The 23482-nt window shown below is 38.9% G+C and overlaps 1 protein-coding gene across 2 annotated transcripts in view; it reads left to right on the top strand.

The window, feature by feature from the left end:
• SACS (sacsin molecular chaperone) overlaps positions 1 to 23482 on the top strand; it is a 52010-nt gene that overhangs the window by 3600 nt on the left and 24928 nt on the right. The window contains exons 2-5 of one of the 2 annotated variants that reach the window (XM_056481982.1): positions 10012 to 10581; positions 16371 to 16521; positions 19182 to 19269; positions 21885 to 21970. In XM_056481982.1, coding sequence (XP_056337957.1) covers positions 10559 to 10581; positions 16371 to 16521; positions 19182 to 19269; positions 21885 to 21970 — 348 coding nt within the window. In that variant the 5' untranslated portion in view covers positions 10012 to 10558. Of the gene's footprint in view, positions 1 to 10011; positions 10582 to 16118; positions 16170 to 16370; positions 16522 to 19181; positions 19270 to 21884; positions 21971 to 23482 lie in introns of those variants that run through there. The other variant, XM_056481992.1, reaches the window with a different exon arrangement.

Below are 23482 nucleotides of genomic sequence, written 5' to 3'. Positions count from 1 at the left end.
TATCCTCATCTCAACAAATGGGTTTCACCTTTCTGATTCTCCTCCTCATCCCACTGAGGGGGGAAGATGGGTGAGCAAAGCATCTGTGTGGTACTTAGTTGCTAGCTGTGATTAAACCACAATAGAGTTTTAGTTAAGGCATCAGTGGAGCAAAAGGAACTGCCTGTACTTTTTCATTTTAGGACAGGCTAATTTTCCTATCTCTTCGTTATATATGGTGCAATGTGGAGGTCTGCAGAGGTAACAGCAAAATTACTGTCAGATTTTAAATGATGTAAGCTGAGATCCTGGGGAATGTGCTAGTTACTTCAGAGTGGTCTGATGTGCTTTACAAGAAAACACCAGCTGTTGCCAAATCCTGTCCTATAAAATAATTTACACTATGAAAGAAATTGCTAATGTCAGATGGATGGAGATGTGCTGGAAGAGAAGGAGATGTGCAGGATTGTGCCCATGATCCTTGTTTGTGCTGTCTGCACTTTCCCCATAAAATGTCTTCTGTAAACCTCTTCCTTCTCAAATTTCTCCCTCCATATTGTTCTTTGTCTCCATACCAGGACAATTCCTACATAAATCACCACTTCTGACCAACTCCCATGAGGTTTTTTGTAACAGTAATGTCCCCAGCCTGTCCCAATCCTCCAGCAGCATATTGCATTTCTCCTACTCTCCAGGCCACAGATGTACTGCTAAATAAAACATAGGGAACTAAATACTGCTCAAGTCCTTAGCTGTCTGTGCTCAGAGGTGCAGCCAAAATCCTGCCTGCATGTTCTGAGCCAGGGTCTCAGTCTAGGGCAGTCCATGGTAAGAGAGGGAGCAAGATGTGCACTGGAGGATGATTTTTTACACTATAGAGAGATGTAGAGCCTCATTCCAGGTGTAAGCATATTTCAGCTCTCAACCTTCATACTCATACTGGATTGGTATTGGATATGCTTCCTTGGATCTTGTCATTGGCTTGTGTTACCCCATCCTGTGCTAGTCAGGATCTCAGCCTAACATTGTTGATCCACCATAGTAAAGTAGATTTAAGAGCTGAGGAATTTAAATTATTCAAATTGCTTTCTGGTTAGTTTTAGTTATGCCTGTTGATGGTAAAAGCATCTCTTTGACTCATGCTGGTTGTTTGATGTTTATACAATGTACATATATGGACACAGGGACATCCCTCAAACAGCAGTAGTGGTGTGGAAAACTCATCCCTTTGGGACATGCACAATGACAAACAATAATCTCTCTAGTTGTGTGGGTTAGCAAGCCCTTCCCTGCCACAGAAAAATGGATCATTAGGTCTGAGATTTTTCATATCTTCTGTGAGAGACCCATATAGATGGATTTATTGCAGTTTCTCATTAGCTGTGACAAGGATGATGTCAGACAAGTTGTGCATGTCCTGTCTTATAAATAATAAATGAGAAGGACCTATCTCCTCTTCAGCTAATGGATTAATATTATAGCTGGGTGGAAAAGCCACCAGCTTAATTTATGGAACATAATGGAGCAACAAATCTGCTTAGACCCTTAAGTGTATTTATACCAGGGCCTCCTGCCTGACCTTTTATCTTGATCTTTGGCACTCTCTCATCACGTTGCAAAATTCAAGTAACAATGGATTCCTACTGTTTTCTAAAAAACCCCAAGAAAGAATAGAACAAATTACACTGCTTTTTGGTCAACCTAAACTCTATAATATAAAAATTTACCACATACCCTTTCAGCATGACTTCCTTTATTAGTTATTAGCATAGCAGCTGCAACCTAAAGTGTACTTCTCATTTCTTTCTTTTTATTGTAGTGCTTGCAGAGAGAGCTTTGTTGTTATAAGCTCATCATTAATCATCATTTTCACTAATAAGGTGTAGTTTAATCAAGTAGTTTAAAACACTCTGCATACACTCATTAATGCAGCTTTATTTATATATGCAGCACCTGATGCTTAATATAGCTCTCTAAGAATAATGTTACAGCTGTTTCATGTGTTGAAAAGTCCCTGTTCAGACCCTCGGTCATTTTCTTTCAGTGTTAGGCCACCTTTTTAATATTTTTAATTGTTAGAAAGAAAAAAAGGCATTAAAATGTCCCTCTAGAATGTACTATGTAGAATTTAGTATGTTGTGAAGCAATGGAAGAGAAGGATGTGGTGTCAAGTCATGGGCAAGGCAGAGTTTTAAGGATGTTTTTCAACAACAGTTGCTGTCATGAATGGCACCTGCTACATAAACAGGTGGCATTTCAGTGCTTTTCACTCTTGGCAGCATCTGTAAATGACTCGGGGAGTTTCAGCTTTTAAAAGATTTCCTCTGTACTATCCTGGTGTGCTGTATCAAGACAGATCTGTGTTAATCTCCCTTGCTTCTGCAATGTTTGGCATTCCTAGTCGAAAGTTTTCAGCAAAATATGTCCCACTTTAGAGACAAACTCCCCCCACTTATGAAGGAGAATTTAATACAGATGAATTCCCTGCTTAAAAGCATGCTAATCATAGACAGAAAATGCCATACCATTTGTCATCAATTGTGGCTGACAAATTACAGAGAGAAAAAAACACTTCTGGTCATGTCTGTCAAATCCTATCCATACTTGTACAAGTATGTAGTGATGATAAAAATATCTTCCTGATTTTTGAATTTAAAAAAATGGAGGAAATTAAGAAAAAAACAGCTTGTTTATCAACATCAGGAGCTGAACAAAAAAAAAATGAATTAGCCATGCAACAAAAACTACAGAAGTACTTATCTGTTGGTCTGAATACTCTTTGCTAGGTATATGAACAGCACTCATCAGAGCTGATCTCATTCTTTTGTCTGTTTCTGACACAGCTCCCTGTCCTTTGCAGGGAAATTTGGCTGGTTACTATATGGGATTGTTCTGGAGAAAGAAGATAGCCTGCAAAATATTCCCCACTTCTGACTCATGGACCTGGCTCTCTCCTTAATAGCAGTCATGGAGACATGCAGAGTTGAGCCTGAGCTAGTTACTTTGTGCTAAAGAAGTACCATTTTTACACAATGTAACCATCATTATTTCAGGTCTTTTGACCTAAAATGATCCCTGTTTCTTCAAAGTTCCCGCAAATCTCTCAAGATCACTGGGATGTGATAGGGGGCACAGAGACCTGGGAGCAGGGAGACCCACTGGATGCATGGTCCAGATCTAGCTTGGTTCTGACCTTGAGCATGGTGAGTCGGTGTGTACCTGATATTCCAATTTCTGCACCCAGGACCAAGTAATGCCAGGCACATGTGCAAAGCCTGAAAGGAGCAGCTGGAGAGCAGTGCAGCAGAGAGGGATCTGGGGCTCATGGTGGGCAGCAGCTCACTGGGAGTCAGCTGTGAGCCAGGTAGGCAAAGCCCATGCCAGGATGCTTCAAACAGCATCACCAGCTGGGCAAAAGAGGGAGTATTAATACATTTTTCCATAGGTGAGGATCAGCTTGGTCCAAAGTAGTGTTTTGTCTTCTCTCCACACAGGTCTGGCCTATTTGTTCAGGTGGCTGTGATGTATCTGCAGGTTCTGAATTACATAATTCCTTCAAAATAGTTGCAGATTGGGTGCCTTTATTCTAGATTTGATACTACAGTGCTACTATATGAAACAAACAGTTATTGCAAAATATTTTGCTCCCTGGCCTAAGTCAGACAGTCTTGTGGTGTGTCTGGGTGCAAGGCAAAATTGATTTGTTTTGCTCTTCTACCCTTAGTTGAACAGTCTTGTGGTATGCTCGGGTGCAAGCTAACAGAACAAAGTCACCAACATCAACATCGAAATTCTCTGCCAGCTGACTGACTAACAGTGAGTTTATGTTTCAGGAGAGCACACTAAGGCAGTTTTTCTTAATGTATTCATTAATTTCTGGTTTATAGCCCACATTTAGCAAATCTGAGATGCATAAGTGCTCTACTCATGGTGCACAAAGGATCTGTAGCTGCCCAGGACACTTTTCCTCAGTATTTAGTACTAATCTCTGATTCATTAATAATATTTCCTACAAAAATGGCAATTTCAGAGATAATCTAAGTATTTCCAATTAGAGTGGATTAGCTTTAATTCCTGCCTCAGTTTTTAGAGAATTTCAGTTTCTGCACTTTTTTCTAATAGCCATGTCATCTAGGTTCCCATGTTGAATGTTAAAAATAAGAGGAAAGCTACTTGCCTTTGCTGTTTTCTCTATAATAGTTTGTGAATGATGCTTTCCAAGTAGAAAGGCCATATCTCAAATTGTACCCATAAATCATTTGGAAGCTATTGCAGGGAAGAAGATGCATCATTCAGTGAACAAGTGCACTGCACACAGCCTGCAGTCCAATACTGCTGTCCTGACAAGGTGAATCAGAGCTCAGTTTTGTCAGATGTATTTATGTCAGCAATACACTTTGTCTTACCTGGAGATCCCTCAAACTGGGGCTGTCTGTGTTTCTCATCCCTCCCAAAGGATAGAATGACTTAGCAGGCTCATGATGTCACCAAGATTACCTCACCATAAGCTTTCCAGTAACCCAATGTGAGGAAAGGTTTCTCACAAGAATAATTGAGGCCAGAAGTATTAAGAGAAGGTTTGCCTTCATAAATACTCCTTTGAGAGTTGTTAATATTTTCCCCTCCATGAAAGTATTGGGAATATTCTTTAACGGTGGATTTGAAATTCTCTCGTCAGGCTTTTGTCAGTCAAATGAAAATTTCTGAGTTGCAGTCTAAGAATTTCAATCTATCTCAGACTTTAACAAATGAGATACTGCAAAACACATTCATGCAATCAATCAATCAATCACACGTATGTATATCTGATACAGGTTAGTGCCTTTTGGCTATCAATTTTCCTGAATTCAAACAACTATAAACAAAAGGGGGAACTTCCATATAATTTTTATTTCAATATAATAATAATAATAATAATAATAATAATAATAATAATAATAATAATAATAATAACAGTAACAATAATAATAATAATAATAATAACAATAACAATAATAACTGTCCTTGGAAGACAGAAAGTCCAACGAAAAACACAACTACTTTTCTCATCAGGAATCCTTCCTTCCTGGCCATCTGTGCTTCCAAGTGACCAAAGGGGAAGATGCTAGGCCAGAGAGAGTAGTGAGGCCATATTGATAGCAATCAGGGAACAGTAATGCCCAAATCAAACATCAATTCATTTTACTCATTGAAGATAATTTTTTTGAAGAACTGAACCCATCTACTTTTCTTTGAAACGTTGAAGTTAGAACAGTAACAACATTTGGACATAGCTAAACCCTTCAATTAAGGGTAAAAACAAAAATAATTTTAGATACAATGTGTGAAAGGATAACTTCGCATATATGTGTATTACTTGTTAAAATTATTTGGAGTATGATTTACTTAGTAAGTAAAAAAATTCCTTAAGTACATTTTTTTCTTATTTGTGTACACCAAAACCAAGTAAATTAAGTATTCTTATGTAATATAGTTCAGTATACCTAAGCCTGAACTGCCTGTTAGCTTACAGTGCAGGAGGCAATGCATAAGGAATTTGGATACCAAGAATAGGTATTCAGTATTTAGGTCATAACTGACCTTACAGTATATAACTGTTCTAAGTTCATCTTTGGAATAAGTTCAATTACTGTTTCAATTGAAGTGCTTATGTGCAAAGTGTACTTCAGGGGCACTCTCAGACTTCATGTATCTGTTATAATGGTGTTCTCTGTACAGCACAGTACAGTGCCCTTACATAACCAAGAAGGGTGCTTGGGTTTCCAGATACTTCATCCACCAGTAACATTGCAAAACAATAATTACAGGTTTGAGTTTCCAGGTTACTTTTGAAGAAAAGTGCTTGAAGGAGACTTTTTTTTAGTTAGATCCAAACAAAATCTAATTTAAAAGGAAAAAAAAAAAAAAGGAGAGAGAGAGAAGGAAATCTGTAAAAGTACTCAGTTCCCTTCCTTCCTGTGGAATTGTATATTCAGAGCACTTGACCAACCCCTTTTCCTTCCAGCCCTGTATAACTTACAGAGACTGAGTTCAATCAAAATGATGTAATTATTCAGAAATTTTTGTATTTTCTGTATAAGAGTTCCATTCCTATTTTGTCCTTCATCTGGTTTCTCATCAGGGATTTGTGGGACTGACACCCTGCTGTTAGATAATTCATAAACTCTTGCATGGATTGGCAAGTCTGCACAGAACAGTGTGCTGCTGTGGTGGATGGTCCAGACTGTTTCAGATGCTAGAAATTAGTGTTCAGCTCAGATTTTGTGTACCCTGCTTTAGAGCAAGAAGAGCTTATCAGTTAAGCTGTGTATCTCTAAAGGCATATTATGCAGTCAAGTCATAACTCATATGTTATTTTTTTCCTCAGCTTAATAGCCCATTGTTCATATCTTTGTGACTGCAGTGCTCTTTAGGCTTCTGTATTATGGTTCATAGACAGTGTCAGTTTCCCATTTCATTGGAAAGCCCAGAACCAACACTAAGCACAAATGGATCTCTTTCTGCTTGTCTTTTTTTATGGCAACCATTGCTTTAAATTTCAGAGGAAAGGTCTTAAAATCTCCACATTTCTGGAGAACAGCAGTGAGGTCTTAACCACATGGCTCATGGCTCTTTCTCTCTGTTTTGTGGGTTTTTTTGAGACTTTTCCTCTGGTTGCTATGCATTGTTGAGAGATCATTTTGAGACATTGTCATTTGGTATCTGAGTTTACTTCATCAGAATTTGATGAAAGGATTCTTTATGCATAATTCAACCACATAGTCCCAAATGGTTACTGTGAGGTCATTTGAAAACCATAGAATCAAACTTATTCATACTATTACAAGTAATTTTTAGAGTCTTCCTACTGTTGCATGTAATCATACTTCTTGAGTCACCTTTTCCATAAGTGAAGTATGGCAAGTCTTGTGTTAAGCACATTTACATTTTAAGAATTGTGTTGCTTTTGTTCCTCTAAGAAAGAAACACATAAAGTTGGTATGGGATCTATTTTTGGTTTCACTTAACTTATTCTTTTATATCGAAGATGAATTTTCTCAACTCCATGGCTGAAGATTGTTTTTGCACTTTGATTGCTAACCTCCTCCACCAAAATTCAGTTAAAGACACACATAAAATTCTTCAGGAGAGGTGTTTTATCCTAAAAAGTAATAAATTTCACAGAAGAAAATTGGCATAGGCATTGGTTGTAACTGGCTTTTTTTCCCCCAGGAGAGATTTATGGTTGGCTATAGCAATTAATTAAATTAGAGACTGTTCTCAGATGCTGCACCTCAGTATCATACAAAAGTATAAGGTAACCTGTATGACCAGCTCAGGCACTGAGGAAGTGTAAGGTCAGCAAGTTAAGTGTGCCAGGATAAATCTGTATCTGGTATCTGACAGCCAAGTTGGCTCTGTTTCTCACCATGGGAGACGACATAGACATGACTGTGTTGAAATCTTTCTAGGATTGTAATATGATCTGGTACCAAACTGACAACACCTTTTGGTCACATCTATGCTGGCAAGACCAAGCACCTTCGAGGACTATTGGAATTATTTGCTGGTGTAGGGATGTCACTTCACACTGTGCTATAACACGCCTTTCTGCTAAGCAAACTATTTGTTGTATCAATAATTTTAGGCTGTTTTTAGGTAATTTGGACCTCTCAATTTTCTGAACAAGGTGTCATTGTCAAAAATCCTAGAAGATATTTTTGTTTTCCTAGCATGTATCAGTACTAAGAAAAGCAACATATCAAGGGGGTGACAAAATAAAGGACAATCTTTGAGAGACCAAGTCTAGAAATAGAATGGAGTCTGAGAAAGTGTGTCACTCACTAATTATGGAGAGTCTGTCTCCTAAAGTCATAATTAGCTTTCTATTACTTTCTATTATAATGTATTTTTCCTTTATTGTTCCTCAAGGCAATTGAAGCTGCTCAAATAACTTGAAGTACTTTTCATGTGTGATTTTTCTAATGACATTTTAGGGGAACTGGTATAAACTACCCTTGTCTTCCAGCCATGGGTGCACACACAGTCCCTGGACCTCTTGAGCCTGTCTTTTCACTGCAGCCAAAATATCTTTTCTTAGCACTCCCCTCCCAACTGCAACCCATTATGCAGCTGGGCTGCAATAGTTTTGCTCTCTTTGAAATCATTCATGTCTGGGAAAATGGGGCTGGATTTGCAAGTCTTTATTATTTAAGTATGACATAAGTGTGGACTTTTCTTTGGATTATAAGGTAGATAAACATCTCAGCATCCACAGAAAGAAAAAAATTATATTGAAGCCACTTAATACCACATTATGCTAACTTAAATTATTAATGATGTTTGTCACAGTAAACACACATTCAGAATTCATACATTTCAACATTTTATTTACTGATAGGTAAAATCCCTAAGTATTAAAAAAAATGAGAGAATCCAAGCCACAAATTCTACTTTCTTTCATATCATTTGTATTTCAATATCATGCTTACATGTAATTAATCTTTTGCAATTTAGCCACAGTTGTTTTCCTTTCTGGGTCAGGAAGGAATGTCTGTGCATTGCTGTTTGAAGAGGGACATAGACAACTGCACATTATGAAAAGACTTGCCAAAACTGTCAGAGGCTCAGAGAAGGATTTACATTTTCACAGATGCAGAGCAATAATGGAGCACCACTGCCAGTGCAGTTCTCTTAAACATATCTCATAACATAACATAACATAACATAACATAACATAACATAACATAACATAACATAACATAACAACATAACATAACATAACATAGCCTCTATAACATCTTTATAAAATAACTCAGCTCTCTTAAACATATCTTTCTTGGGTAATAATTTAGCATTGAAGTATGCTGTTTTCTGCAGCTTGACAGCATGTCTTTCCTCACTTGTACACTGTTCTGGTGCTACAGAAATTCAGTGGAAATAGCTCCCAAAGCTAGCTTAGGGGAAATATTGACCTATATAGCTTGGGACTGAGGATTACCTGGGAAGAGTTTGAATCCTCCCAGTGGAAAGTCATTGCAAGCTAGTTAATCTCTTCCCCTAGCTGAAAGCCATTTGAATAGAAGGACAAAATCCTTCTGCATGAATGTTCTGCCCAGCCTGTTATTTTCCTTGATGGCACAATTTTATATCCAGACTGTAATATCTAGCATAAAGAAGTATATATCCTTGAAAAGTTGCCAGTTGTACTGGTTTTGGCTGGGATAGAGTTAATTCTCTTCCTGGTACAGAACTGTGGTTTTGAATTTAGTATGAGAATAATGTTGATAACTAACTGATGTTGCTATTGTTGCTCAGTGGTGCTTAGTCTAAATCAAGGTTTTTCAGTTTTCTGTGCTTTGGCATCAAGGAGGTGCACAAGAAACTAGGAGGGAACAGGGCCAGGACAGCTGAGCCCAAGGGGCTGAAGGATGTTTCAGACCATAGAACACCAGGCTGACTATGTAAGCTGGGATGTATTGGCCATGAGGGATGGATCTCTGCTCAGGGGTGGGCTGGGTATTGGTCAGCAAATGGTAAGCAATTGTTTTGTGCATCACTTTTCTTTCTTGCGTTTTATTTCTGTCTGTCTTTTTGTTGTATTTCTTTGTATTGCCATTATTTCATTCTTATTAATATTAATTATAATTTCAATTATTGAGCTGTTCTTATCTCAGATTTTACCTTTTTCCCTGGTTCTGCTCTCCATCCCACCAGGAGGGAGTGAGGGAGCAGTTGCTGGGTGCTTAGTTGCCAGCTGGCATTAAACCATGACACCCATTCAGTCAGCATACTTAAAGCCCTGCATGTTTGTCACCGTGCTGATTGTATGGCATTAAAGTGGAGGAGAAGCAGGAAACCTCACTGCTCTGTGTCAGCTCTCCCTGTGTGTGCCTACAAGCAGCGCACAAGGCAGTTTATAATTAGTATCATGACTCACTCAATCCTGGTAACTGCAACGATGCCCTCAAAGGAAATGACTTTTCCATACCCTTCGGTTCAACTGTTTTGTATTAATGGCCCTACCCCTTTCTCTTGTGTCTCTTCTTCCAGAGCTCCTGAGCTGATGTTCAGAAGTATCTTCTAGCAGGTGTGATGAAGAAGACATGTTAGACTTTGGGCCTCACTAATACTCCTCCAACTGTGCCTGCTTCCAGAAAAAAAGGAAAGACAAAGAAGAAACAGCAGCTTGCAGAATCCCACTCTTCCAGAATCCTACTTCTTTTCAAGAAGATAAATATAAATCAATTGCACAAGTATATAGCCTGAATTCAGGCTATATTAAAGAAACTGAACAAGACCTCTGCTTTCTGAGATCTGTCCTGTTACATCCATTCTTGTTTATAAGAGAATGAACTTCTGTGAACAATTTAGCAATTGGCTTTAAAAGAAAACTGGAGAAGTAGCAGACGGCGATGCACAGAGACATCTTGGGTAGAAAAGCCATGAAGTGAATACTGAGTTGACTTTCATATGCTTGGGCTTTCTGGTGTCCACTGAAGAGATGATAAGCAAAAAGGATTAAAAAATAACTTTCTAATTTATAAATCCAATATCTGCTTCATGTTCCTATCAAGAAGATATCAAAGAAAAACAGACAATGGAGATCAAGGATAAGAACAGGTAAAAAAACACCAACCAAACAAAAAAGGCTGGCATGTTCTTGCTCAAACATCCATGGTCACTAGTTTAAAGAAATATGAAACCTGCCCAGTGTTTGTACAAAATTGCTATTTTAAAAGGTGAAATTAATTTCTCAAATTACAAAATATTATATAGGTGCCAGGTTCTGCTGCATTTACTTATGAATTATCTCCATGAAATGAATGAAAACTGCTTGAAAGAGCTCTTGTGATTAAAGGGCTCATAGTCTAACTTTCAATTTATGGTCTCCATTCACTATAGCACTTTTTGTAAACAAGTGAAAGTTTCCTTCCTGTGCTTGCCTAACTCTGAATTCAACATATTGTATAGGATGAAAGTATAATATTGCCAACAGCTAAAATGCAAAGCAAGTTCTTTGTGTGAACATTGTCTAAACAAATTTTATGAGATAAGGGTTTTCTTGTAAGTTACAAAACATTAAGTTATAACTAAAAGTGTTTTGATTTGCTGTCAGTGAGCCTGCAGGAAGACTTCCACCCTCAGCCTTACAATCTGCAGAATCTCCCTTGATGTGCAGTTCTTTAATGTACAGCTTCTGCTTTTTCCTGTGTGTTAAGAAGGTGGGTTGAGCATTGTGTTAGCCAGTGGTTGTTAGCAACAGCTGACTACTCTTTCAGGGTTTGTTCCACTGGCTCCCTGGGTAATTCTGTGAAAATTCAAGGCAGTTATACCTTTCCCAGCTGATGGTGGGATAGAAAATTTGGGGGTTTGAATCTCTCTCTTTTTTTGTAGGTTAGTTAACAGTCCTTTTTAATGCAAATCTTATACATTTGGGCATCTCTGAGGATTTTTTCACTTCCCTGTGTTTACCCAGAAGAGGATGAGCTGTGTGCTTTCTTCCCCTTTTCCTCCTTTCTTCTTACTAGGCCCTACATGTGAGTAATTTTTCTTCTCCTGTGCCACCTGTCCTTCTGTTTCCTGAAGGACAAATTGTAGCTTGTATTTCTGTATGGAACTATGTTATGAGTAAGGCAGGACTAATAGAGAGGGGGAAAAGAGCTAGGATTATCTGGAAGGATATTGCTGGATATCATCCGCTATCTGATGAAGAGACAGTTGCAGAAGTGCTTGAAGTTGTGTTTTCCCACAATTATCAAAACTATTTGCCTTGTATTTTCTTCTAGAAAATATGAAACTTTGGAGCATGATTAGATGCAGTATTCAGAAAAAATAGGGATCAGCAAATACTACTTAAAATGTTTAATGCATGTGTAATCTGGGCCATTTTAGTTACTGAGTTCACTTTCCTCAGTGGAAAGATAGTAGCTTCATTAACTCTGAAACTAAGATAGGAAAAATGTCTTAAGATAGTATGGAAAAACCCTAGCTTTGATAACTTGATAAATCTGTGTCCTAAACAGAGGAAAAAACATAGGCCTGGATTAATGAATATGTTTAGGAGCCTATATTAGGCTCTGAATTCAATTTGCAAATTTATGCTCTGCTCTTTTGATGTTTCAAGGTTAGAGTGGATGTTCTAAATCTGTCATTTTTATTGGCACCAAAGGCCAAAAGAAAATACCACCAGTAATTTAACATATTGCTTATTAAAAAATGTATGCCAACAGCAGCTCTTGCAACACTGTAGTCCCTCCTATTGCAATCCCTAAAGAGCAGCTGAGGAGTTTATTTTTATAATTTGGTTTAATCTTTTGCATAATTTGAAATGTCAAACATTTTGTACTGGTGTTTTGTTATTTGTACCATCTGGAATAGAACACTGTGATTCTCAGCAATTCAAATTTGTGGAGTAACGGTTACTGCTCTATAGTTCAGTTGTCCCTTCAAGGACTTAGCTCAAAGTAGCACTTCCTTAAAGGTGGATCAAACAGGAAATTTTACTACAGCACTTGAGATTTTGAAATCTTGTAATTTATTTCTGCCTTCTTGCTTTGCTCTTTATTTGCAAAGAATAAACTGAAACAATTTTCATAGGTCTTTTAAGTATTTTCCATAGAATTTGCTTAGTGCCATCAAGGAACTCATTTGAACACTGAAACAAATCACAGAGAGATCAAAATAATTGGATAATGTTATGTTATCAAATATCATTAATATAACAGAAAATAAATGTCTGTTCCTGGTCTCTGTACCCTTAAAGGTTTTTCCTCATTTTTAGTAGTATTAAAAAGTATCCTGTTCTGTTGATATTTGATGACTAGAAACATGTCAGCTTGAAAAGAGAATATGATAATACTTGAGTTCTTCAATATTTGACTAAGCTATGGTCATGTAGATATTTTGCTTGAAAACTGCTAATAATGGTTTCACATGAGGGGTGCAAAGCAGGACTATTTATTTAAACTCACTGCACCAATCTAAAATAAATAGTTTCATCAAAATATACAATTTGTGTAATAGATCTTAGGAAAAATGAGACATTTGTTTGAATGAAACACTTCACATGCCATAGGTTGGGGTTTTTTTGGCCATTTGTACTGGATAGAACTCTAGCTAGAAAAAATATAGTGGAGCTATTCAAATGAAACAGAAACTGTACAGTAAGGGTTGGCTTGCCAATGACTAGCACATGTGTCATCAACAAATGGAAGGCTTATTTTCAAACTTCTTGAAAAGGCATTAGTAATGAGGGGTAAAGCAAGACCCTGGCAGTAACTAAAGACCAATGCAATCTGTAATCTCTGACTGCTGGAAAATACCTACAGTGCAATATTTAAAACATCTGCTGGTAACACTTAAGGAGTTGATTTAAGAATGAAGGTCAGTGCCTGCTGTGTCATAGAAAGCTTTGCTGTAAGTTTGGTGTGCAGTCTCAAACCCAGATGAAGTTGTTGAGTCACTGCCCCTCGCCTGCCAGCACTGCAGAATGTCACTTGCTGTGCTGGAAGCCGCTGTGCTGCAGCGGTTTTCCTCTGGCAGGAGTGACCTAGTCATGTCTGTATCTTATCACAGCATACACCCTTTTTGTAGACTCCATTCCATCTTTCTAATCACACTGACAGGATGGAAGGGACTTGCAGGCATCTTTTTTCTTCTATTGTGGTCTTATTTTAAATAACTGGAAATACAATGTGATTCTGCAATGCAGAATTTTCTGGATAAGTGAGATTTCAAAATTCGTTGTTATTGTTGCAAAAATCTGCAAGCTGGAACATGTACTCTTTCTTTTTTTCCCAGTCAGTCAGTGTGATTTCTGTATCATCAATTTCTAGGATATTTTTATTTAGAGATGAAGAAAAAGCAAGGGGATCAGATTTGTGAGAACAGGCATGGCTGTTCCAATAGCTCAAGAGTTAACTCCTTTGTCCAGAACTGAAAGTTTGGACAGTAGAAAGTTTCCACTTCTGTACTACCAGTTCTTCCCAACTTTTCCTTTCTATGAAGAGATAACATACTAGACAGAATCTGTGGTACACAAAGCATTTTTCCTCTAATATTAATGTAAAATCATCACAGGGCATAATTTGTGAGTATTGCCTTGTCACGTTACGTGGTATAGGTGGGGGAATTTCAGCCTGGCATCGATGGACCTGGCAGGATGGTCCATGGCCCCAAATGTGTCCCACCATTTGAGAAGTTTCACAAGAAGAGGTGGCTGTTACTTGAGATAGCTTTGCTCCTCTCCAGGGTCCCAATCAAACAATTGTGCATGCTTCATAGGATGCTAAATCACTCAGAATTCTGCAGAGCAGAAGAATTAGATTCTGCCAGTGTGGCTTAGTGCTTCACAACTGTTCTGGAGAATATTTTAGTAGCTAACATGCATGAAACTGCATTGGGTTTCAACTCCTTCTATTTTGCCCAGTCACCCTCATTTATGTCCCTTCAGCAGGTATTAAGACATAAAAAGATAAACATTAAGAGATTAGAAAGCAGCCTTCTCCTTCTTTTGGATATAGTAGGAAAAATTCTGTGATGATGAACTCTGAAGAGCATGTAACAAAATGGAAAGTTGAAAGGACAAAATTAAAGAAAAATGAACAAAGTCCTAAACCAAAGCAAAGAGAGACATCTTGTTTATGTTAAAATAGTTTTTGTATTTTTTTCTGGTGTAAGCATGATCGGATCTGCAATATTGTCAACATTTTCTTATAATCCTGTATTATTTTTATTAATTTTATTTTTATTAATTGCGGATGAATAAAATCAGTTATTGTAGCTTTGGTAATCTGGTTGTAGCACTGGTATCTACCTACTTAGATACCATCTTGGATCCTGATTTGCCAGATCTTCGTGGGTTTTTTAGCCTTCTATCAATTTTAGTGGGCTTATTTTTTTTTTCTTAGCTTGATACATTTTCTGCGAAGGTTCATTGTGTCCACAGAAACTGTTGCATTTGGCTGTCAAGCATCAGTTTTAGCTCCCTGTCACTGAGTTAGGTCTTAAATGTTTTTAGTTTAGTCATAGATTGGAATTGAGGACCTGTTGGAATGCAGCGGAAGTGTTGGCTGGAGGTCTGTAGTCCATATTTCTCCTCAAAGCAGAAGGATCAGTATTGGTTCATGTACCTCTAGACAGCTCCTCTCTTAGTGACAGGATTTTTCCTGATGTTTCATGAGAACCTACCAAGCTACAGTTTGTTGCCATTGCCCCTTGTTAGTCTTGCACTACTAAGCAGAGCTCAGGCCTTTGAAACTGCCCTTCAGGTAAAAGTAGGTTGTTACCACACTGCACCCTACGGTCTCCTCATCCTCAGACTAAACCCCCCAACTCGTCTCATACACCCCTTGTAGGTCACGCACTGACCATGTCAGTAACTCTCTGCCTGGGAACAAGGCAATCCCAAAGCATCACTATGTTCTAGTCACAGTACCCCAGAGCCAGCCTCATCAGCACTGAGCAGAGACTCGCTTTCCTTGCTCTGGAAAGCCTGGTATCCCTCAGCTCCTTCGGAGCAGGGCTGCTGTGCAGCCCCTGAGAGATGCACAGCCCATGGCCCCGGGAACAGAACTTTGTACAGGATGAACACTAGCCTTTCTGCTGGGCCCCTCAACTCATCGGGATCACAGGCAATCTAGGGCTCACCTTTCAGGAGAGAAAGCCCTTTCCTTAAGTCTTGAATGGTAGGAAGACTTGACATACATCCTGTGAGATAGGGCAGGATGTAGCACCTTTGACAGGCTCTCTGACAGAGAGCAGAAAAGGTACGTTTCCTTCTCTGTTTTGCATCCTTGAGAAAGAATGAAGTTTATCAGCTGTAACTATGTCTGCTCCATACGGTGGAATGTTGTGAATTACGTGAAACACCAGCGTGCTTCCCTGCCGAAGGAGGGATGTGCCTGCGGTCCCATGTCTGGATCCCACCCTCAGCCACGGCCCACGCCGTACATGGAAGCTGCAGCCTCTGCCCCGCTGCCGGTGCCCGAGCTCTCTGTCCCGAGGGCCCCGGGGAGCGGGAAGCGCCAGGCCGAGGAGCCCCGGGCGCTGCCGCAGCCCGCAGCCCGCACCCGGCCGCCGCTCCCAGGCCGGCCCTCCCCCGCTCCCGCCTCCTCCGCCCGCGGCCTCCGGCGCCGGCCCCACCCCTTCCCCGCGCGGGGCGCGCCGCCGGCGGCCGGGCAGCGGTGCTTTGTGCGCGGCGGCGGGATGTGAGTGCGGGCCGGGCCGGGCGGCTGCGGGATCGGCCTCGCCGCTTCCCGTCGGAGCGCGGGACAGGCGCCCGCCCGCCCATCGCTGCAGCCTGCGGGCTCCCGGCGCCCGTCTCGGGCCTCCGCGGTGCCCGAGGGGGAAGCGAGCGGGCGGCGGCGCTGCGAGCCTTTTCTCATCTGGTGTCTGTCGTGTTGCCGCAGGCTGGCCCGGGTGACCGTCCTCCATGACTGCCTGGGCTGCAGGACCTTCGAGCTGCCGCCGTCCGCGGCCGTGCGGGACGTGAAGAGGAGGATCGAGGCGGAGGCCGGGCCGCCCCGCGGCGAGCAGCGCCTGTGGCACCGCGGCAGAGAGGTGAGGGGCGGGCGGGGCGGCGCCCGGGCTGCGGCCAGTCCCAGCCGGGGCCCGGGTCCTGCGTGGCCAGCGCCTCCTTCGGTGTGCTTCCTCTCGCGGGGAGCGCGGAGGTCGTTTGGACAAACCTCATGCCGCTCTTGGTGATGCCAGCTTCTATCATCCGAGTTTTTGTGTTTATTTATTTATTTATTCTTTCCCTGAAGTTCCTCGTGTGTTTCATCCTGTTGTTGGGGAGAGCCGAAATTGACCGGGGAGTGCTGGTGTATGATGTGTTTGTTCTGCCCTCCTGCCATTCTGGCCAGTTTCAAGAGCAGAGCTGACATCACAGTGAGATGAAAGTGACAAGTTAAAAATTGAGGTCTGGGCACAGGAGAGAGTCGAATGAATGAATGAATGAATGAATGACCTTGTTCTGTTGAAGGTATCAGTCATGGTGTCAAGTCTTTCAGTACTGCTTTGTGAGCTTCTAGCTGCGCTCTTGGGAAATGGGAACCTGGAGACCTGGTGGGATGGGATGAGCAGAGGCAAGGAGGGGAGAGAGAGGAGGTTGGAAGTTAGTGTTAAATAGGACAAGGGGATTTGAGAAGAGAGGGCTCTAGGGAAACCTTACTGTGCCTTTCTATATGTAATGGGGGGTTGTAAGAAAGATGGAAAGGACTTCTGCCAAGGCCTGAAAGGACAAGGGACAATGGCTTTAAACCAGAAGAGGGTAAGTTTGGATTGGGCACAAGGAAGAAATTTTTTTAGGATGTGGGTGATAAGACTCTGAAACAAGTTGCCCAGAGAAGTTGTGGATTCCCCATGACCAGATGTGTTGATGATCAGGCTGGATGGAGCTTTGAGAGATCTGCTCTAGTTCCTTTTCATGGCAATGGTAGGAAGGGAGTGAAACTACATGTTCTTCGGATGTCCCATGCCAACCCAAACCATTTTATGATACAAGGAAAGATACATGTTGGTTGTACTGCTCAGGAAGCTTTTAAGAGTCTGGGCAACACAAGTAGTCTTTGAGAGCTCAGGTTTGAATGTGACTGTGTAGTTTGTATTTTGTTTCTTGCCTGTTTTGTGTCCTTGATTTTGTTCTCACCTGGCCTTCCTGTTTTGGAGGACAAACTCTGTGTCACTTTCTAAAATTTGCCTGGAAGCAAAGGTCTGACTGGCACAGAAAACTTATCTTTTGCAGGGAACAGTCAGTAAGCAGACTGTAATTTCTACTCTGTTTGTTTGGTGTTTTTTTAATAATAGACTAGAATATATATAGGAATATTTATTCTGTACTATAGCAAATTTGAAAATATTTTATAAATTTTTGAACTGCTGTTTACTGGGATCATATGATTTTTAAATTTTCTGGGTAGGAAAATATTCATTCATAAATTATTTTTTTTCCTTGAGAACTCTTTATGTGCAATTTACAGATGTTAAGTAAAGTCCAGTATCTTTTTCTCTCATAGTCCCTTACCATATTAAACTATTGATTTGGATCTATTCAATGCCCAGTTTCTAGTGGTGTCTTGGTACAAAAATTTTGCCTTGGAATATTCAGTTAGTCTGTCTTTTTAATGCTTGGTGATAGGTTCCAGCATTCTGTGGATTGCTTTATATTTTAGTGACTTCAGAGTAGTTATACTCAATTTTATGTCTCGAGAAAGTTCAAATCAAGTACAGTATTTCTGCAGTTTTACAATAAATCCACTGTTGTTTTGATCACTATTTAAAACCGGTGGAAGTAAAAAAATTTAAGTTTTTTTCTTACTAATGTTGTTAAATAATGATTACATACTCTGGATTAGGCCTGTCTTTTATTAAATGTAGTTAGATTGTAAGCATCTATGTCTGTGTAAACACCTAATGCTGCCTAGTGATTTGTTTTTACCCATCAAAGTGAGGAAGTATTACCATAATCTACTATAAATTGACTAATATAATAACATGATTTCACATAATAATATTTTAATGTAGTTTCTAATTAGTACAGTGGCCTTCCAATTTTGCATTTGTTGTTGTGTACAGGATAACATATGTCTTATATGAGTCTTCTAGCAACACTTTGTAAATGAATGAGACACATTTATGAAACTAGAATTGCAACAAAACCTTTATGTGCTGTGATTACTTAATAGTTTTCCCAGTGGCTGCATTGGAATGTGTTGCTTAGTTTACCTCAGTTTCTCTGTGATGTTTCTGGTGGGGCACTGGAGGCTGGATTAGGTGACTTCAGTGGTCCCTTCAACCTTGACCTTGCTGTGGTGAGTCTGCATGTAGAGGTAATGGGGAACGAGGCTGTTGAATTCTTCAGGGGTGTTTCTCTGACACACTTTTGTCTCTACACAGTATCTTTCCAGCTGCTTTGAGCTGATATTGCTTAGTTTAAGCTCCCTATGAAATTGGATACCCAGATGTACTTGTGGAGTATACAGACTATATACTTCCTGTATATGTTAATTTTTTTTTGTGGGCATGCATCTTAAAACAATAACTGCTTTAGTTTTATGTTTCCAGAACTTCCCTGAATACAAAACTTTTTCAGTTGTAGAAGCAAGAGGCCATGGCTTGCTCTTAGTATGCTTCTATAGGCGTTTTTTCCACCTGATTTGTTTTGGTCCTTTTAGTATAAAACTGAAACTTCTGACCAAAATCTGTCTTATTTTTTCCTTCAGTTATCTGATGGTATCAAGATTGTGGATCTTCAGCAGTCTGAAAATCAAGTTTTTCTAGAGCTTCAGTCAAAAGGGTTGAAAGGAGGAGGTATGGAAAATATTTGTTTAAAACTGGAAGATCAAAGCATTTTCTGATGCAATATGGAGTTAATTGAATTTTTATCTTCTTTAAATGGGAGGAAATTATTTTTCATGTGAGTCCTAGGTTTGTCACTTGTTCTTTTCATTCTGCTCTAGAAAAATTAAACTTCTCTTTTTAAGTGCCTTGGTTTATTTTTTTTTCTGTGATATAATGTATAGAATTTAGGTTATTGCTGTCCTTTGGAATCAGTAAAACATGCCTTTCAGTAGTGTTGTAGCTGCCTTGTCTCATATAAAATAAGCTGGATACTTGAAAACAATTCAGATACTGAAAGGATATCTTTTCAGTAACCACCATGTAAAATATTACAACACTAGTGAAAATTTTTGGATTTTGTTGTTTTTAGGGGTTTTTCTTTGATAGCTGTTTTTTTTTTGTTTTGATTCTGACTGTTATTTTCGTTTTTATTAAAAAAACCTGAAGGTGTATCTTTTTGTATGGTATCTTGATAGCTGAGTATCTTCAGAAATGCTCTAACTGAAATCTGTCATGATTATTTTATTTGACTGCTAACATTAATATTCTCACAATAACTTCATTGTAAGGCAATGAACTAAATGCTAATCAGGTGGCATGATGAAGAAAGATATTCATGGAGATATTTTGTTTTGTCTCACAAAATACCGTATTTCTTAGCCTGTTCAAGGCATGTATGTACTAGATTATGGATTTTAGTGACAGAGGGAAGTTTGTATATTAGCCAGAAGTTCATGTTCACATTCTCTAGAATCTGAAGTGATTAGAAAACATTAGAAAATGGACCTTATGTTTTTATGACATCAAACATTTTTCATTTCTGTCATTCTTGACTGCTTGCTCTGATGTTTTGCTGTGTGTAGGCTGTGGTAGACTAAATAAAAAGAGTCTTATTTTCCACCATGTCAGTATATAGAGAATAAATTGCAGTGGCCCTAAAAAATCTGTCATGGGAAAGAAAAGGGTGCCTAGGGTTGTAGATTTTCTTAGAGATGTCACTGTAAGCAGTCTATGTCTAGATAAAGTGCTTAACCTTTCCTGGCCCACAGTTCTGATGTAAGTCAATCTAAAACATCTGAAGGCTTCAGTATCAGCCTTTTGTGTTCATTCTGGGGTCTTCCAGTTCAGAGATTTTTCTATACAGCAGGTGAATCAAGACATGCCCTGAATTTCTAGCTTGGAAGTGCATGGTCACTAGGACCAAGCACATGGGTTGCTGAAGAACTCTGATTATCAATGTCCCCTTTGTATTCATTCATTGTTGGTGTCTAACATAATGCATGATCTTTTCATACGATCCCAGAATAATTCATGTTGGAAGGGACATCAGGAGGTTTTTACTCTGCTGCTCAGAGTTGGGCAGCTCTGAGGTCAGACTGGGTCACTTGAGGGTTGGTCTGGTTGAGCTTGGAAAGAGGATGGAGACTGCACAGATTTTCTGGTCTCCTGTGTGCTTGACTGCCCTTATGGTAGAACAACTTTCTCCTTGAAATCTGTGGTACCAGTTTTGTGTTAAATATGAACAGCTGTAATACTCAAGAAAAATAGGTTTAGCCTTTAATAGGTTGCAGTAAATAATGACCTATAGCCAGAGTAATTGCTGTGACATGCATTGAGCTCTGCTCTTGAAGAGAACAAAGTTCTCTTCCCTGTCACTTAAAAGCTCTTTCATTCCTGTCACTTAAAAGCTATTTGTCTCTTTTTGTGGTGGTTCCCATGGTGAATGAAATGTGTTGTTTAAACACTTCCACCTGCCAACTTAGAGAAGATCAGTTTCTTGATTTTAGATAATTTCTGTTGATCAGTTCACCTTATTTTGGAGGTGTGCTTATTGCATATTGACTTTCATATACTTCTGTTTACTGCAAAAATAACAGAAGTTATGAAATACTTCACACATTCAGCTGTCAGTTGCAAATTCTTGCTTATTTTTTTCACTGATGCTATTAGGTTACCTTAAATAAAGTGGCACAAGAAAATTTTAAAGACAAAATATTTGATGTTTTTACTTGATGCTTTCTTAGCAAATAGAACTCTTATTTGTCCCCTTTTTTCACTTTGCTCTTTTTTCCTAGTGTTTTATTCCAGAATATACGTAATATGTGAGTTTGAATCTGTGTGCTTCATAAACACATGTATATATGAAGAAGAGAGGGAGACAGTTATCACTTGTTAATAATTTAAGAAGAACCTTTAGATGGCACATCATTAGGATCTGTTTTCCTTATGAGGATTGCATCACTGCTATTTGTTTGAAGCACATGTTTTAGAGATTTTGGTTTAGGGAGCTGCCCTTCAGTCTCAGACTGGAGTTTGAAATGAAGAGTATTGAACCTTTCATTTTGTGATAGACTTTTTCTCTTGGAGCAGATGTTCCTAATGCTGGGACTCTTTTCCCTCCAGCACTAGTCCCTGACAACACCAAGGCTGGCACCAGGTTCATGCCCATTCTGGAAAGACAAGATTTTGCAATAATAGGCCTTAAGTTAATTTAAAGAAATTATTGTTTCCAGTAATTGTTTAGTATTTTTTAAAATCTGAAATTAAGTGCATAGTACCATTTTTTATTTATTTGGTTTTTTTAGGTCGTTTTGGACAAACAACTCCACCACTTGTTGATTTTCTAAAGGATATATTAAGAAGATACCCAGAGGGAGGACAGATTCTTAAGGTAGACAATAAATAGTATTTTAATAGTCATTTAATATGCATGACATAAGTTTAACACTTCCCAGCAAATCTTGTGGTTGTTTTGTCCTATATTCACTGTACTACAAAAGATACATGTTTCCATTTCTGTGGACCAGGCAAAGTGAGCTGTGTGCTTTGTGTGGTTTTTTGTTTTTGGTTTTTTTTTTTTTTTTCTTTAAACATTTCTGAGTTTGCTCAGTAGAAGAGTAGAAGAGAAATTGTGTGATTTATTATAGCTTCCTATGCTAATGTCTGAAAACAGCAGTTCGATCTTTTTTTTTTTTTTCTTTTTTTTAAGAGCATCTGGGTTGATTAGTTGGATGTTAAACTTCTCATCCAGCATGCTTCAATGCTTCATCACATGGGTGGTAGGAACTTAATTTTCTCAGTGTGTGGGAGTGCTGGGTTCTAGCTAATGGGATTTGATACCGATATATCTTATCTACCTCTACATGCATACATACAAAACACACAAATACAAAAGTTGACAGATGATGTCAGTTCCTTATGTCTGTTGTTTTGTTTGCAACCATGGAACTAGAAGCTGATTATGCTTAGTGGGAATGCCCAAGATAAGCATATCTTCAACTGTTTTGGCAAATTGCCTCCTGGGTATGTTCTGAGCATTGTACCTAGGAGGGGTACTTACATTTTTATTATTTCTCAGTACTAAATGCATCTGTGAATGCATTTGAATTAAGAAGGGTTCAGACATCCTCAACATTTTAAACCCAAACTTTCATTCCAACATGAGAAATAAGGTAATGTACTTAGAAATCAGATAGGTAAATCTAAAAGTAGAAATGATGATATTTTCATAGTTAACAATTTAGGGTTAACAGATTGTTAGAGAGAGATTACTACCAGGAATTTTGCTGATACCGTAAAATTTATTTCAGTCTTTTGATTCTTCAGATACAATGCTGTTACAGCTGAATGTAGCAGTTACCCCATGTGCCACAGCATGAATGCAAGTCTAACCTCATGGTGATTGCCATGCTTAGCATTTAATGTTTCTGGAAACTGTCTTACTGTGTCTTCATGAAGGACTGTCATGATTGTTCTTTTAGAAGAAGAACTGCATATAAATATCTTGTGAAGATTCTTTAAACTTTTATTTATGCTTAACTGTAGGTATATTTCTTGCTATCTCATAATACTTCAAAACTATGTAGAAGTAACAATGTAATATACATTATAGACTGAACATACTGTCAAAAACTGCAAAATAAAAGGGTTATAATTTTGGAACCAGATATTAGATAACAGTGAGCTTATTTTAGTCTCAACAGTATACCTGAATGCAACCTAATCTGAAACACTTGCTGCTAGTTGATGCATTTTTTGAAGTACAAGTTTATCTTGCTATCAAGTCTTTTATGTATAACTGAATGAAATTCAAGTGTATTAATACATTGCTTGTGATATATCTACGTTGTGTTTCAATTTAGCTGAAATACTTGCTTATGCCAGGCATGCACACCCTCACATA

This window comes from Oenanthe melanoleuca, chromosome 1 (genome assembly GCF_029582105.1).
Source record: "Oenanthe melanoleuca isolate GR-GAL-2019-014 chromosome 1, OMel1.0, whole genome shotgun sequence".
NCBI classification, from domain to species: Eukaryota; Metazoa; Chordata; class Aves; order Passeriformes; family Muscicapidae; genus Oenanthe; species Oenanthe melanoleuca.
The sequence above is the reverse complement of the archived record's forward strand: the minus strand, read 5'-3'. Positions and strand labels throughout refer to the sequence as shown.